General features: G+C 46.4%; 1 protein-coding gene across 4 annotated transcripts in view; it reads left to right on the top strand.

Moving 5' to 3' along the window:
• Positions 1 to 1,625: 1,625 nt before the first annotated feature.
• The window catches only part of STAMBPL1 (STAM binding protein like 1), a 41,662-nt gene continuing 26,414 nt past the window's right edge, over positions 1,626 to 16,873 (top strand). Inside the window, exons 1-5 of one of the 4 annotated variants that reach the window (XM_060185384.1) lie at positions 1,626 to 1,707; positions 10,051 to 10,113; positions 11,809 to 12,026; positions 12,459 to 12,534; positions 15,809 to 15,904. In XM_060185384.1, coding sequence (XP_060041367.1) covers positions 1,678 to 1,707; positions 10,051 to 10,113; positions 11,809 to 12,026; positions 12,459 to 12,534; positions 15,809 to 15,904 — 483 coding nt within the window. In that variant the 5' untranslated portion in view covers positions 1,626 to 1,677. Of the gene's footprint in view, positions 1,708 to 2,620; positions 2,771 to 10,050; positions 10,114 to 11,808; positions 12,027 to 12,458; positions 12,535 to 15,808; positions 15,905 to 16,873 lie in introns of those variants that run through there. The other 3 variants (XM_060185496.1, XM_060185434.1, XM_060185547.1) reach the window with 3 other exon arrangements.

Genomic DNA, 16,873 nt, shown 5'->3' with positions numbered 1-16,873 from the left:
GTGGTAGGAACTGTATGGAATAGTGTCCCTCTTAACCCACAATCTCGTCGATCATGATTAAATTACTAAAAAAAAAAAAAATAGTGCTTTCTTGTTCAAGCCTGACCATCAAGCAGTCTCATCCAAATGTCTGGAAACTTCTATTTGAGCACTGTGTATAATACACTTGAAAAAGCCCTTTATTTGGGAGTCGGGCAGTAGCTCTGTGGGTTAAGCTACATGGTGCAAAGTGCAAGGACTGGTGTAAGGACCCTGGTTCGAGCCCCCCAGCCCCCCGGCTCCTCACCTGCAGGGGAGTCGCTTCACAGGCGGTGAAGCAGGTCTGCAGGTGTCTGTCTTTCTCTCCCCCTCTCTCTCCATTTCTCTGTCCTATCCAACAACTAAATAATACTACAACAATAAAATAATAAGGGCAACAAAAGGGAATAAATAAATATAAAAATATTTTTAAAAGCCCTTTATTTATGCATCTGTCTCATCAATTTCACATGCTTTTCTTTCACACAAACATAAATTTTGAAGTAATATTTACTGAAAAAAGGAAGGCTTTACTTGATGAATCCCACTATCCCTGAGAATCTTTTTTTTTATTAATCAGTCAGAAAGCTTAATATATGTGCAAATATCTTTATTTTAATTTATTTTAACAAATGACATATCTTAACATAAAAGTAACAGCCCATGATTTTGCCTGTGTGCTGTTATCAGAGGAGTCAATTAGGGGTCTCGTCACGCTCCAGAGTCAGGGCAGGCGGCAGAGAGGAAGCTTCAGCAGCAGTAAAGCAGGGCTGCAGGACTCTCTCTCTCTCTCTCTGTGCGTGTCCCTCCCTCTCACCTTCACCCCTGCCCACCCTGCTTCTCATCTTCTCTCTCTCTCCCTGTCTCTCACCTCCATCAACACACTATATAGGAAAAGACAGAAAATGGCTGCCCAGAATGATGTACTCATCATGTACGTTCCAACCCCCAGTTAGAGCCCTGGTGACAAAAACAACAATTAAGGGGGGGGGGGGGCAGGCAGTGGTATGCCTGGTTAGGCACACACATTACAGGGCACAAGGACCCAGGTTCAACCCCCTTGGTCCCCACCTGCAGGGCGAAAGCTTCACAAGTGGTAAAACAGGGCTGCAGGTGTCTCTCTGTCTCTCTCCCTCTCTATCTCCTCCCCTTTCAATTTCTGTGTTTCTATCCAATAATAAATAATTAAAAAAAAAAGTCAGCCCTAGAATTTAGCCTTTCACAAGTAGCAAGGCTTAGTTTCATCCAAACTGACTCCAGGTCTAAGAATCTGTAGTCTCCTTTCTCCTGCCAGAAAAGTAAGCCCACTGAAGAAACCCTGCATAGAATTCCCAGTAAGGTAACACCCAGGCGTCCGTACTTGGGACTAAGCAATGGCTAATTCTCTTCAGATTACCACTTTTCAACTTCTGTTCTACCAAACCACACCCAGCTGCCTTGTGTGCAGTCAGGTAGTGAGTTCCAAGATCAGTTCTCAAAGCGCAGATTACATCTACCATGTCAATTTACTCATATCCCATTGAGGCAGAAATTAATCTGGGAATTGGGATTTGAAACTTTGGTTCTTATGAAAGAATCCTAAATGTGGCTTTTGTCTTTAACACAGATGAGCTGATTGGGAAGAAGCAGCAGCAAGCGCCTCCATTTATAGACAGCAAGATGGATCAGCCATTTACCATTCATTCTCTGGTAGGTAACACCGACGGATACTCTGTTAATGACTGTAAAACCCGCCAAAAGAAGAGAGACGTATGAAATGACTCACCACTGGCTTCAACCAGTGCAGTGCTGCACACAGCTCTTCATTCATCTGTATTCTCCTTTGAGGAAGTGACTCATAAAGCCATCTTCCAAGGAGTTAAAAAATAATCTTTCCACAAAAGTGTGAAATTTCAATTTATCTGGCTGGGTTCCAGGAGTGTCGTTTTTCAGCAGAACCCCATGGAGAAACATTGTGGATCAGACTTCATGACAAGCACTTCAATCTCCTGTGCCTCAGTTCTTTCTTGTTACTAAATAGGCAGACTTGTTCAGACAGAAAGACAGACACAAAGGGAAAGACACGAAAGCCTGAGCCTTCTTCCCCAGTGCTCTGGAGGTGAGAATCGAGCCTGGGCCACGGGCATGGCAGCTGGTACCCTGGCTGTTAGCTGGTCCTGTCCTGCAGCTTCATTTTGGGTGAGCAGAGCAGGCTTAATTCCCTTGTGAGCACCTTGTATTTCATGCCTAGGTTGCTTTGGGAATCTCTGTGTGAGGTGTTGGGTGTGACAGGTTCTTCTCACCTGTCCTCTTCTAGTCCAGCCCAGGGTCCACTTCATCTAGCTACAACTGAGAAAGATGGGGATGCAGCTGGTGGCGCACCTTCTTGAGCTCCCATGTCACAGGGCTCAAGGACCTGGGTTCGAGCCCCCAGTCCCCATGTGCAGGGGGGAAGCTTCACCAGTGTTGAAGCAGGGCTGCAGGTGTCTCTGTCTCTCTCCTTCTCTATCACTCCTTCCCTCTCGATTTCTGACTGTCTCTATCCAATAAATAAAGATAATAAAAAAATTTAAAAATAAATAAAAGGAAACAGTTCTGGAGAGGAAACAGTGAGGGTCCCTGGAATGACATGAGTTTCTTCTGTCCGTTCCCCAGGGTGGTTCCTGCGTGTGCTGACATGGGCTCATTCTCTTGCCTCCCTGTTTGTCTGCTTGGTGCCTTATGGCAGCTGGAAACAGTGTTCTGTGCTCAGCCTAACACAAGGACTTGAGAAGTAGGCGTCCTTGCCATTTCTTTCTCCTGATAACGCTCCCAACCCTCTCCCAGCACTCCTGAGAACAATAGTATAGTATAAATACCGCCCCCCCCCATAAAGCCAAGCACCAAAAAAGACCCAGGGGACCCACTTCTTGCTCTGACACAGATGCAGCCCGGCCTCCGTCTACCAACAATATTTTCTGTTGGGTTGCATCACGGGAGAGAGAAGAGGCCAGGAACTGGTGGCAGAGCGGGAACACGAATCTTTATTCACATGGATGTCCCAGAGTTGGGTGCGAGCACAGCGGGTTTAGGCCACATGGAGCTAGCAAAATGGCTACCTTCCACTATGCACACCAGCCCTTCCCCAGGACAGGAAGCAGAAGAGAAGAGAGGGAGAAAATGGGGGAAGAGAGAGAGAGCAAACAGAAGTGACTTTTATAGGAGAATTCCGGAAGTGGCAAGTCAGGACGGAATTGACTGGGAAGAGGGTGGAGAAAAGAAAAAGGCATTCTGGGAAGGTAGAAAGCTGGTGGGATTAGCAGTACCCTGAGGGGATAACATGGTGTAAATAATACTTGCATGGAAATATAGTGGTCTGTGGGCCCTGCCAATGTTCAACCACATCTGCATAATTTCCCAACAATATTCTCTGGGAGCTCAGCTGTCCCGACAGGTCCGGAAGCCCAGGGCGCTTCTCACCTGCTGACTCCTCCTGCCAGGCAGCGGTGGGTTATGCAGTTGGCCCCATTTCTCTCCTGTCCATCAGGAAGCGTCCTCCTTATGGGCAGCAGTGTGTGGTTCCCTAGAGTTCTGTGTATGAATGATTAACATTTTATTTTTTTTTCTATTTACTTATTACTTTATTACTATTATTATTATTACCAGAGCCCTGCTTAGCTCTGGTTTATGGTGGTGCAAGAGGGTTGAACTTGAGACTTTGGAGCCTTGGGCAGGAACATCTGTTTGCATGCTGTCTCCTCCACCCTGAATGATGTTTTTAGAGGACTGTCTGTCGCTGGGAGTTAAAATGGTTCCACCCCTATGGAAAATGGTCTGGAGAGACCGAGAACTTTAGAAGTGAACCTTCTGTAGAGCTCCTGGGGATTTAGCCCGAGAACACGTCGGCAGAGATGGAAAGGAGTCTGTGTACCTGTGCTCCTGCCAACGCAGAAACACCAAGGTGCCCAGTGACAGGTGGCCAAGGCTGTGTGGCACATACTCACAACGGGCTGTTTCTGCACTGTGAGAGATGACAAGACTGGGAGTCAGGCGGTAGCTCAGCGGGTTAAGCGCAGGTGGCGCAAGGTGCAAGGACTGTCGTAAGGATCCGGGTTCGAGCCTCCAGCTCCCCACCTGCAGGGGAGTTGCTTCACAGGCAGTGAAGCAGGTCTACAGGTGTGTCTGTCTTTCTCTCCCTCTCTCTGTCTTACCCTCCTCTCTCCATTTCTCTCTGTTGTAGCCAACAACAATGACATCAATAACAACAACAATAAAACAAAGCAACAAAAGGGAATAAATAAAATAAATATTTAAAAAACTGCAAGGACCACACAAGGACTGGCGTAAGGGTCCCGGTTCGAGCCCCCGGCTCCCCACCTGCAGGGGAGTCACTTCCCAGGCAGTGAAGCAGGTCTGCAGGTGTCTGTCTTTCTCTCCCCCTCTCTGTCTTCCCCTCCTCTCTCCATTTCTCTCTGTCCTATCCAACAATGACAACAGCAATAACAGCAATAATAGTAACTACAAAATGAAGCAACAAGGGCAACAAAAGGGAATAAATAAATATTTACAAAAAAAAAAAAAGAAATGAGAAGATCTTGTCTTTTGCCTCATCTTGGACTGAACTTGAAGGAACTGTGTGAAGTGAAATCAGCTGTAAAGAGGAGGATGGTTACGGGCTGATCCCACTCAGAAGTGGTGCTTGAGAAACAGACGAGATAAGGAAACTGTGGAGTGAAATGGAGACGTGGTGTGCCCCACTGCTGTGGAATCAAGGATCCTAAAGGGTGTGAGAGAGTTGTGAGGACCCCATGCACCATGAGGAACAGACTGAAGTTGTTAACGGGCATGTGTTGTTAAAATTCGGAGGCTCTAGCTGGCCGGGCTAGCTTCACGGGCGGGTAATAGAGACGCAGAGACAACGGCTGGGCAGGGAAGCTGTATTTCTTTATTCAGGAACAACGATTCATAAACTAAGACAAACTATTCACCAAACAGAACTCTGCTGTCTCTTTGTGGCGGCACAAGCACTCCCTCTTACTCTCGAACTCAGGAACCCTCTGAAACTCTGGCACTCTCGAACTCAGGAACCCTCTCTCGGGGTTCCTTGGGGCGGGGCCAAGCGGGCCCGTGAAATTAACTGGACTGATCCAATTCTCTTGCCGGGGGAGGGCTAGAACAAACCAATGTAAAGCATACGACAATTCCCCCTTTTCTTTTTAACTAAATGACTATAGTATCAAGGGTGTGGGGTGAGCAGAAACCTATATCGTACAGGCATTTTTATAAAAAGAAACTGGCACAAACATGGAGAAACATGCAAGCGACAAGAACCAGTGTGCTGCTAAGGGAAGGCCTGAGGGGGCCATATCTGCCTCTGTGGGCTAAACTTTATCAGCTTAAAAAAAACATTTCTTGCCTCTGGGGGGCGTACTTTCTTCGACGGGCATTTGCATGGGGGTGGGGAACGGCCTAGAGTCCCAAAGGCAGCTGGCTGCAACTTACTATGAAACAAAACTTGTTATTAGCATATCTACTGCACGATCCAATGTTTCTAAGAAAAGGGGGAATTATCAGGAAGCTCAGTAAAGAGAGGTTTAGGAGATTGTTTGTCTGGGTAATATATAAGGGCAGCAGCTCCCCTTTTTCCGCCATCAGTAAAGATTGTAGGAGCAGAGGGAATGGGATCCTGAGAGAAAAGTTTAGGTGCTAGTAGAGGCAGAAGAGGTAAAGAAGCTATCAATTTATTAGAAGGAAAATGGTTATCTATTTGTCCTGGAAACCCCACGAAGCTTATGGCAAAGCGGGAATGATGGCGTATAAGCCACTCTGTATCTGTGAGAGAAAAGGGCAGAATGATTAAATCCGGTTCTTTCCCTAAGACCTGCACAGACCTATTTCTCCCTTGGCGAACCATGAATGCTAACGCGTCTATCTCAGTGAGGAGTTTGGAGCTCCTCCTACTGGCGTGTGAAGCCATTCGAGAACCCCATGGTCTTGCCACAGTGCCCCTACTTCTGTGGGGGTGGAGTTGAAGATTAGAAGGTTTACCAGAGAGGAGGGGGAGAATCGAACAAGGTGCATGTCCTGGAGGGCCTGGTTAACCCTTTCCAGTGCCAAGGAGGCCTCAGGAGTTAACTTACGTTTTGAAGAGGGCTGTTTGTTTCCTTTCAACAGGTCAAACAGTGGTTGGAGGCAGCTTGTGGGCTGGCGTTGGGCAGAAACCACAGAGTGGTCCAGAGATAAATGTTCCAGAAACAGCAAAACAGTCTCATGAAGAAAGGGCAGACACCTTTGGAGATCTCTTCACAAGCAGAAGAGAGGCCATAGTGCATAGGTAGCCAAATTGTCTTTACTTATCTGAGAGATGCGCAGGTCAGCCCCACGTTGGGCGCCATTTGTTGTTAAAATTCGGAGGCTCTAGCTGGCCGGGCTAGCTTCACGGGCGGGTAACAGAGACGCAGAGACAACGGCTGGGCAGGGAAGCTGTATTTCTTTATTCAGGAACAACGATTCATAAACTAAGACAAACTAATCACCAAACAGAACTCTGCTGTCTCTTTGCGGCGGCACAAGCACTCCCTCTTACTCTCGAACTCAGGAACCCTCTCTCGGGGTTCCTTGGGGCGGGGCCAAGCGGGCCCGCGAAATTAACTGGACTGATCCAATTCTCTTGCCGGGGGAGGGCTAGAACAAACCAATGTAAAGCATACGACAGGCATGGTCACATGATAGTCTGTCATGGAGAGATAAGAAATGGTATTCAGGGGAGCCGGGCGGTAGTGCAGCGGGTTAAGTGCATGTGGCGCAAAGCACAAGGACTGATGTAAGGATCCCGGTTCGAGCCCCCGGCTCCCCACCTGCAGGGGAGTCACTTCACAGGTGGTGAAGCAGGTCTGCAGGTGTCTGTCTTTCTCTCCCCCTCTCTGTCTTCCCCTCCTCTTTCCATTTTTCTCTGTCCTATCCAACAAGGATTACAACAATAAAATAATAAGGGCAACTAAAAGGAATAAATAAATAAATAAATATAAATAATATATACTTAAAATAAAAAAAAGAGTTTAAAAAGATAAAAATAAGAAATGGTATTCAGGTGGGGATACCCCAAAGTCTATCCTGCACCACTATAAACCAGAGCTGAGCAGCAGGGCTTGGAAAAAAAGAAATATATAGTGACAATATCATTATTTCTTTAATAAAGTGATTTGAAAGAGAAAACAAGAAGGAATGCAAATACGTACCGTAGGGTAGTTTTAAAAAGAAAAAATACTACTTTTTAAAAATATATTTTACTTATTTTTATTGTTGTATTGATGTCGTCGTTGTTGGATGGGACAGAGAGACATGGAGAGAGGAGGGGAAGACAGAGGTGGAGAGAAAGACAGACACCTGCAGACCTGCTTCACCGCCTGTGAAGCGACTCCCCTGCAGGTGGGGAGCCAGGGGCTCGAACCAGGATCCTCATGCCAGTCCTTGTGCTTTGCACTACGTGCACTTAACCTGCTGTGCCACCACCTGACTCACGAAAAAAATAATACTTTTATCTTCAGGTAAAATTCCACTGTCACTCCACTTTCCTCCTTCTCGTATTTGTTACCTTTATTGATTATTGTCTGGAGTACAAGAAATTGTGATGAATTCTAGAGGACAAGAATTAGAAAAGGATTCTTTTCCCTCGAGGAGTCCATGCAGACAAATGCACAAAGCATGGAAAATAATTACAATTCAGGGTGGACTGTGTGGTCATCAGAGACGGACACGTCACCTTTTCTCTCCTCCCCTTTTATTCCCAGAGATACGACCATGAACTGAGTGACATGTGCACGTCATTGCAGGTCTCTAAGTGGTATCTGCGTACGTGATGCTCTTTCCCTTCCTGGTGCGTTTGACAGCTTCACTGGAGATGTTAGTGGTGACTGGAGACCTTACACTAAGAGGATGCAGGTCCACATCCACCGCCCAAGTTGGGTCGATTGTGTCTGGCCCTGCTGGAGGCTGGTAACCCCCTTTTGAGACTGCCCTTACATTTCACAGATTTTGTTTTTCTGGCCATTTTTCTTACTGTAGAAGAATTTGTCTGTAGCTGGGTAACAGAATTTTACTTACTGTTACCAAGTTCAACCCCCGAGAGTGATTAGAGGAATGTGGGCGTGTCGCTTGTGCTGTCTGAGACTTTTGGGAAAAGGTGATGGACATTCAGGCTTGAGGCTCCACGTTCACAGGCTCTATTCCCCTTTCTCACTCCTCTCCTCCTCTCCTCTCCTCTCCTCTCCTCTCCTCTCCTCTCCTCTCCTCTCCCCTCCCCTCTCTCCTCTCTCTTCTCTCCTCTCCTCTCCTCTCCTCTCCTCTCCTCTCCTCTCCTCTCCTCTCCTCTCCTCTCTCCTCCTCTCCTCTCTCCTCCTCCTCTCCTCTCCTCTCCTCTCCTTTCCTCTCCTCTCTCCTCCTCCTCTCCTCTCCTCTCTCCTCCTCCTCTCCTCTCCTCTCCTCTCCTCTTTCTCCTCTCCTCTCCTGTCCTCTCCTCTCTCTCCTCCCCTCTCCTCTCCTCCCCTCTCCTCCCCTCCCCTCTCCTCCCCTCTCCTCTCCTATCTTCTCCTCTCCTCTTCTTTCTTTCCTTCCTCCCTTTCTTCATTCATTCTTTCTTTCTACTATTCATTCATTCATTCACTCATCCATTCATTTATGTAGTACAGACAGAAATGCCGAGAATGGATATATATATAGAGAGATAGATAGATGGGGGGGGGAGAGGGAGAGAGAGAGAGAGAGGGAGGGAGGGAGACTGAGAGAGAGAGAGAGGGAGGGAGATTGAGAGAGAGATTGAGAGAGAGAGAGAGAGAGGGAAGGAGATAGAGAGAGAGAGGGAGGGAGATTGAAAGAGAGAGAGAGAGGGAAGGAGATTGAGAGAGAGAGAGAGATTGAGAGAGAGAGGGAGAGAGAGATGGAGAGAGGGAGAGATTGAGAGAGAGAGAGATTGAGAGAGAGAGAGAGAGAGACCTGCAGCCCTGCTTTACCACCCATGAAACTTCCACCTGCAAGTGGTACCTGGAACTTGAACCCAGACCCTTGTGGATGGTAACTTATCCACTAAACCACTGTCCAGCGTCAGGCTCTGATTTCTGTCTCTAATGTGGAGAAACCGCCGACAGCTTCTCTGAAATGGGACTTGAGAGAATTGGAACAGCAGCAAAAAATGGTGAGGATCAGAGACAGTCTGCTGTGACTTAAGGTGAAGTCACCTAGGGAGCGTCCAGGTGTGGGTGGAGGTGCTGTCTGGCGGCAGGTGCCTCGACCCAGTGAGGACAGACTTGACCAACTGAGGGTCGAGACCCAGGGCCCCTTAGTCGTCATCACGTGCAGCTGCGGCCCAGGGAGGCTGGTCACGTCGTGTCCCTTCTGTTGAGTTGAGCTCTGGCTCACCCATCACCCACTCACTCATAGGAGAGCTTCATCCAAGACGCTCAATATGGTGCCTTACTTGGGTGAGAAGAGGGAGAGAGAGAGAGAGAGAGAGAGAGAGAGGTTTGTCTACATTGCTCCTGGCCAGGTCACAAGAGTAATAGAAAGTGCAAGAGACGTGGCTTGCTTCTGAATTAATGTGGCCTTGAAAGTCAAATTTATGGCCTCTCAGTTACATATTAAACTTTAGAAGCAATAGTTATCTCAGGACCTGTCTGTCTGCCATAAAATTACCGCCAAAAAGACTAATGGCCTTGAGGAAATGCCTGTCCTCAATTTACTGCTCCCTGTCCTCAAGGCTGCCCCTGTAATAAATAGTTCATGGACACATTAAATGTATACATTTCTCTCTCTCTCTTTCTCTTTCTATCTCCTTCTCCTTCCTTCCTTCCTTCCTTCCTTCCTTTCCTTCTTTCTTTCTTCCTGTCATGGACTAAACCTGGGTTTCGCCCACAGCAGAACAAGTACTCTATCCAGGTGAACTATCCTGACAGCCCCTCCTTGATTCCTTTATTTTTTCTTCCTTTCCTCCCTCCCTGCCTTCCTCTCTTTCACTCTCTACAGACTTCGAGCTAAATGTTTTCCCCACTTTATTCTGACTTTCTCCTTGTCCGCGATCAGCTGAAGGAGACTCGAGGAACTCAGCTTGCAGTCTCTGACCAGCTCCTGGAGCACCAAAGGCCGGTAGAGACCCTAAAACCGTGTTTCTCAGACTGCCGCAGTGCGGACGCCTCCGGGAGCAGCAGCCAAAACCTCAGTGTTTCTTCTACACCATTAAAATTCTCAGGAATTTTAATTTTTAAGACCTGGGAGACTGTCTGAAATTTATATATGTTTAAGACCTGTCTGTCTGTCTATCTATTGTCTATCAATCATCTATCATTTATCATCTATCTTTTGCATAACCATGAGGCTATATCCCCAGCTCTCTATCTATCTATCTATCTATCTATCTATCTATCTATGTACCTATTGTTGTTTTCACTGGGTTATGTTGTTTTCACTGGGCTGGCTTCATGGGCAGGTAACAGACGACCAGGGACTCGTGGTTGAGCTGTAGGCAGTATCTCTTTATTCATGCAGGACGCAGCACAATCTAAGACGAGCTAAGCTAAACTCAAGGTAAAGTAAAACTCACAATGCTGTCTTTATATATACTTGCCAAGTAGGGTGGAAACAGGATGTGACATAGAGAGGGTGGAGAGAAAAGTGACTGGTGAAAATCAGAGTGTGACAAGGAGAGGATCAGGGTGTGACAAGGAGAGGGGGTGGAGCAAAAACATATCATGAAACAGTGGGGATTGAACCAATGCCCTGGAGGGAGGGTGGTGCTTGTTAACAGTGGTTATGTAAATAGAATAGTGTTAAGCAGGGGGGATTTAAACCAAATGAAACAGAAGGGGTTTCATGCATACCAACAATCTATCATCTATCTATCTATCATCTAGCTATGATCTATCTACCTAAGGAGGAGAGAGAACCAGAACACCACTCTGGCACCTGCACTGTGGGAATTGAACTTGTAACCTTATGCTTGAAAGTCTAGTAGCATCTCCACTGTTCTGCTTGTCAGGCTGCAAGGAATTTGTATCTTGAGAGGCGACCAGTCGCTGGTGCTTCTGCTTGCAAGACCATGTGAGAAGCACGGCTCAGTAGCTCGTGTTCTGAAGTCCAGAGTCACCACCTTGTTTTTATAAACAAATACTTTTAGAACCCAGCTGGCCATTCGTTTCGGTGTTACTAATGGCTTTTTTGCACCAGCAGGGCTTAATGGTTATGATGGACTCTAGGACCCACACAACTTAAAATATTTGATTTTCTGGTTTTTCTCTGTGTCTCCTGATCTCAGTGTTCAAACGACTTGGAGTTGTGGTTAACTCATGCATATGTCAGGCCCCTGCTCTGAAAAATACGCACACATAAATGCACGTGTGTATATGTTCATGTTCTATACCCTGGAACTGTGTCTTTTTTAGCTTGTAGGCTCTATGTTTATACCAAAAAAAAAAAAAGACATTCAGTTTAAAAAAAAAATTTCATGTATTTATTATTGGATAGAGACAGAGAGAAATTGAGAAGAAAGAGGGAGATAGAGGAGAGAGACAGAGAGACACCTGCAGCCCTGCTTCACCACTAGTGAAGTTTCCCCCTGCAGGTGGGTCTGGGGGCTTGAGCCTGGGTCCTTGTGCCCTGTAATGTGAGCGCTTAACCAGGTGCTCTACCTCCTGGTCCTTAAAATCCTGACTTTTATGATATCATGGACTCTTCTAGTTAAGGTAGCTTTAATTTTTATCCAGTATTCAGTAAAGACAGAGCCATGATTTCAGCCCGCACTATTTTCTGAGCGAAATCAGAGCTTCCAACTAACTCTCTTTGCAGAGAAAACTGGCTGCCATGCCTGACCACACGGACGTCTCCCTCAGCCCGGAGGAGCGAGTCCGTGCCCTCAGCAAGCTGGGCTGTCATGTCGCCATCAGTGAAGACATCACTCCTCGCCGCTACTTCAGATCGGGAGTGGAGATGGAGAGGATGGCGTCTGTCTACTTGCAAGAAGGAAACCTGGAAAATGCCTTCGTCCTTTATAACAAACTCATCACGTGAGTCTTTCTGTGTGGGAGATCATACAGCCAGAAGATGTGGGCTGCTGTCTGGATGAGGATGTTTATTTTTTATTATTATAAGGTCCTGTATCAGATGACTAAATGCCTTTATTTCTTGTGTATGATCTATCATGCTCTGTCCAGGGCAGGTCTTTCATTTACTTCACAAATACTCACGGAGCATTTCCAGTGAATGAGAGGCATCCAGCCCTTAATCCCCTTAACCCCATTCCTGAGCCTGCTGAACTTCCCTAGAAGGACATAATTGTTGACATACCCACCCCTGACGGGAAAGCGCAGGGAATTATAGAGCTTAAAGACTGCATGATTAAACGTGTCATTTTTACAGAGGCCTCACTCCCACATAAGAGATCTCTCAGTTTCCTCTGTGTCTATGATGCTGACCAGATTTTTTTTTCCCCCCTCTAGCTTGTTTGTAGAAAAACTTCCCAATCACCGTGATTACCAGCAATGTGAAGTTCCGGAAAAGCAGGATATCATGAAGGTATCCTGAGCGTTTCTTCTCTCCTGTGGGTTCAGATGCTGCTCAAGTGTCCTTTCTTCAACCTCAGCCCCTCTCCCGCTTCCTGGATCTCATCCTCTTGGGAATTTGAACACAAAAAAATCTCCTTCCATTAGCCGCAGTGCTGCAACCTCTCTGTCCATCCTCAGGACTGAGTCTGTCCCCGTGGGATTGCTAATTGAGCTGGGGGTGGGATGGTGGGCAGGAAAGACAGAGGCTGGGCCACATGCTCAGTCCCTGCAGGGCACAGAGAGCAAGTCATTTCCCTGGTCCTCCCAGAAATCACAGCTGTTTACCCTCCCTACACTGTGACTTGTTTTGATCATTCCACGTTGTCCTGAACCCAGAAAACAAGTTGAGAATCAGTGTTATTTTTTTTTAATTTTTTTTTTACTATCAGTATTTAATAATTTGACAGAGACAGTCAGAAATGGAGAGGAACGGAGAGAGAGAGAGAGAGACAGAGAGACACCTGCAGCCCTGCTTCAACCACTTGCAAAGCTTTCTCCCTGCAGGTGGGGACCCACCCGAGGCTTGAACCCAGGTGCTTGTGCACTGTGACATGTGCTCTCAGCCAGGTGTGTCACCACCTGGCCTAGTGTTAGTTATTAAGTCAGTCAAAAAGTTATGGGGGGGGGGTGGTGGTGGAAGGCTGGCCAAATAGCTCCCCTGGATTGTCTGTTGCATTACATGTGCTCAACCCAGGTTCAAGCCCAAATCCATGTTCACAGAATGAATTAATGCTGTTACTTAAATGCTGTTACTTCTTTATTATTATTTTATTTATAAAAAAGGAAACACTGGCAAAAACCATGGTATAAGAGGGGTACAACTCCACACAATTCCCACCCCCAGAACTCCATATCCCATCCCCTCCCCTGACAGCTTTCCTATTCTTTATCCCTCTGGGAGTATGGACCCAGGGTCATTGTGGGATGCAGAAGGTGGAAGGTCTGGCTTCTGTAATTGCTTCCCTGCTGAACATGGGCATTGACAGGTCGATCCATACTCCCAGCCTGTCTCTCTCTTTCCCTAGTGGGGAATGGCTCTGGGGAAGCGGAGCTCCAGGACACATTGGTGGGGTTGTCTGTCCAGGGAAATCTGGTTGGCATCCTGCTAGCATCTGGAACCTGGTGGCTGAAAGAAGAGTTAACATATAAAGCCAAACAAATTGTTGACTAGTCATGAACCTAAAGGCTGGAATAGTGCAGATGAAGATGGGGAGGGGGGGAATCTCCATTTTGTAGATAGTTACTAGGCCTACTTTAGGTCTATTCCAAAAGGCCCATGACTATACTAGTTTCTTTCTTTCTTTTTTTTCTTGAGCTTCTGTCCCTTTCTTAGTGTGTTGATCTTGATCTTCCTAGCTGTGAAAAACAAAAAAGTTCTCTTAATACTAGTGTAACAGACAGTAAAGTGTTTGGGAGTGATCTGATTTTGTCCTGAGCACAAAGAAGGTGGTTGAAATGTTATTAATCGTCAACATTCGCCACATACGTAGTTCAAACAGATGGCACTGAGGGTGTGGTCTCCTCAGTTATATGTTTAAAGCCTGTGTTGGCTCTAAATGATTGGGATGGCCTGACGTGAAGAAGAAGCAATCAGTCTGTGCAAAAGCGCTGGTGTGTCTTTGTGAGCAGCTCTTGAGAGACTGTGCCTTGCAGCAGAGATGAGGAATGTCAGACACCAGGCTGCCCATGAGTTGAACTTAGGCTTTTCAAGTAAATCTCTTTATTCATTATTATTTTAAGCCCGAGCACTGTTTAACTCTGACTTACAGTGGAACTGGAGGTTAATCAGGGAACCTCAGCATCCTTTACATCAAACACTGAGCTATCTCCCTAACCCTGGTCTTCTCCTTCTGGCATTTCCTGTCTGCACGTAGCTAGAAGATCCCTGATCATCATGACTTTGAGTAGCATTTCCTCTCAGCCCTCTTGTTTATTTGACCTGAGAATTTGGTATGGGACTCAGATACTCCAGGCTGCCAGAGTGACTTTAAGTTAGCTTTATTCTCATTTTTACTTGTTGACAAAATATGCTCCAAAAGCAAATCCACATTTTCTTTCTTATTCTTCTTAAACTGGATGGACAGAGGGGGACAGAAAAGAAAAAAACAGATTATCACTAGGCCAGAAATGCTAGTAGGAGTCATGTGACTTGGATTCCAGCCTCTGCTGTGGCTCTCGTCGTGTGTGGGACTCTGGACGACCCTCCCCAGTCTCTGAGGAGTGGGAACAGTGCTTAGATCAGGTCAGGCTTCTGCTGTTAGAGTCACTGGGAAACTGAGGCCCAGATTCTCCAATCCCTTCACTACAAGAGTTGACACTGTAGATTTGGAGATGCCCCCAGGGCCGGGGGGCTTGAACCTGGGTCCCTGCACATTGTAACACGTGCACTCAACCAGGTGTGCCACTTCCCAGCCCCAAAAACCTGTGTACATTTTTTATTTTTGTTATTTTTTAAAGATTTTAAAAAATATTTCCTTTTTGTTGCGTTTGTTGTTTTTATTGTTGTAGTTATATTTGTTCTTGATGTTGTTGTTGTTGGATAGGACAGACAGAAATGGAGAGAGGAGGGGAAGACAGAGAGGGGGAGAGAATGAGACTTGCAGACCTGCTTCACCGCCTGGGAAGCTACTCCCCTGCAGGTGGGAAGGCTGGGGCTCCAACCAGGATCCTCACGCCAGTCCTTGTGCTTTGCGCCACGTGCGCTTAACCTACTGCACTACTGCCCGACTCCCTATTTTTATTAACTAGAGCACTGCTCAGCTCTGGCTTATAGTGGGTTGGGGGGGATTGAACCTGGGACTGTAGAGCTTCAAGCATGAGAGTCTGTTTGCATAACCATTATGCTATCTACCCCTGTGGAATTTGTACTTTTTTTTTTTTATAAAAAGTATCTTGGTTGCTTTTACAGCTAGTCAAGCACAGGAATTCTTCTCAGTCATGTCCTCTGATGTCTTTTGTAATTTTGATAACACGTATACATACTATGCACCATGGAATTTACACTTATCTGCCTAAAACATGGTTCTGAGCTCAGCAAGACACATATCTAACTCATGAAGAGGGGATAATTGCTTCCTTCCCTGTTGAAAAGCTATACTTTGGGGTCCTGAGGAAGAATCTTGTTTCTTCATAGTGTTTATATGTTTATCGCGAATACCTGTATCAGCGTTTCTCTCAGCTGGTGATGTGAAAGGCTCTATTGAAAACCCCACTAACCGGCGTGTATATGTGTCTGTTTTTCAAAGAAACTGAAGGAAATTGCATTCCCAAGGACAGATGAATTGAAAAAGGACCTTCTAAAGAAATATAATACAGAATACCAAGACTACTTGCAAAGCAAAGTAAGTTCACTGGCTACATTTCTTTCATGACCATTTTCTGCACAGACATTTTTCTTTTTTTTTTTTTTGGTTTTATTTTTATATGATGAGTCTTTCAAATGTCATGTACATTTAAATTAGACAGTAAAGTGTTGTAAAGGCAGATCAATAATCCTCTTGGTGTTTGGGGTTAGGGCTTACACCATCAACATGGCTCTTATGTTTCCTGAGAGCGTCTCCTAATGTGATGTGTTGGAAGAGGTTTCCTGCGGTCATTTAAATAGAGCTTTTTGTGGGGCGACCAAGCCCAACATCCAGATGATGGGTCTTTGCTGATGAGCTGAGGCAACAGGGAGGAGGCAGGCGGTTTCTGTTTCCGGGTGAGTCTCAGTAGGTCCTCCCTGGAAATGTGAATCAGCTTCCGGTCACACAGCCACTGTTCATCAGGAAGGAAGAAGCACTGGGTCACTGACATGTCAGCAGATCACCTGGCTTGGTGGATCCTGGGCTGTCACACAACAGTGAAGTAACGGTGGCTCCCAGGTGGGAAAACTTTGAAAGAAGTCAGAGGCAGGAGTCAGGCGGTGGCACAGCGGGTTAAGCGCACGTGGCACAAAGCACAAGGACCGGTGTAAGGATCCTGGTTCGAGCCCCCGGCTCCCCGCCTGCAGGGGAGTCGCTTCACAGGCGGTGAAGCAGGTCTGCAGGTGTCTGTCTTTCTCTCCTCCTCTCTGTCTTCCCCTCCCCCTCTCCATTTCTCTCTGTCCTGTTCAACAAGGACAACATCAATAATAATAATAACTACAACAATAAAACAACAAGGGCAATGAAAGGGAATAAATATTTTTTTAAATTTTTAAATAAAAAAAAAAAAAAAGAAGTCAAGGGCCAGTCTGCAAGCGGCTTGTGCCTGAGACAGCCGTCCTCAGCACGCCCAGCGCCATCAGAAAGGTGGTTCGGGCCTTGCAAGTCTTATCACCTTTACTGGCG

This window comes from Erinaceus europaeus, chromosome 1 (genome assembly GCF_950295315.1).
Source record: "Erinaceus europaeus chromosome 1, mEriEur2.1, whole genome shotgun sequence".
Classification (NCBI taxonomy): domain Eukaryota; kingdom Metazoa; phylum Chordata; class Mammalia; order Eulipotyphla; family Erinaceidae; genus Erinaceus; species Erinaceus europaeus.
The sequence above is the reverse complement of the archived record's forward strand: the minus strand, read 5'-3'. Positions and strand labels throughout refer to the sequence as shown.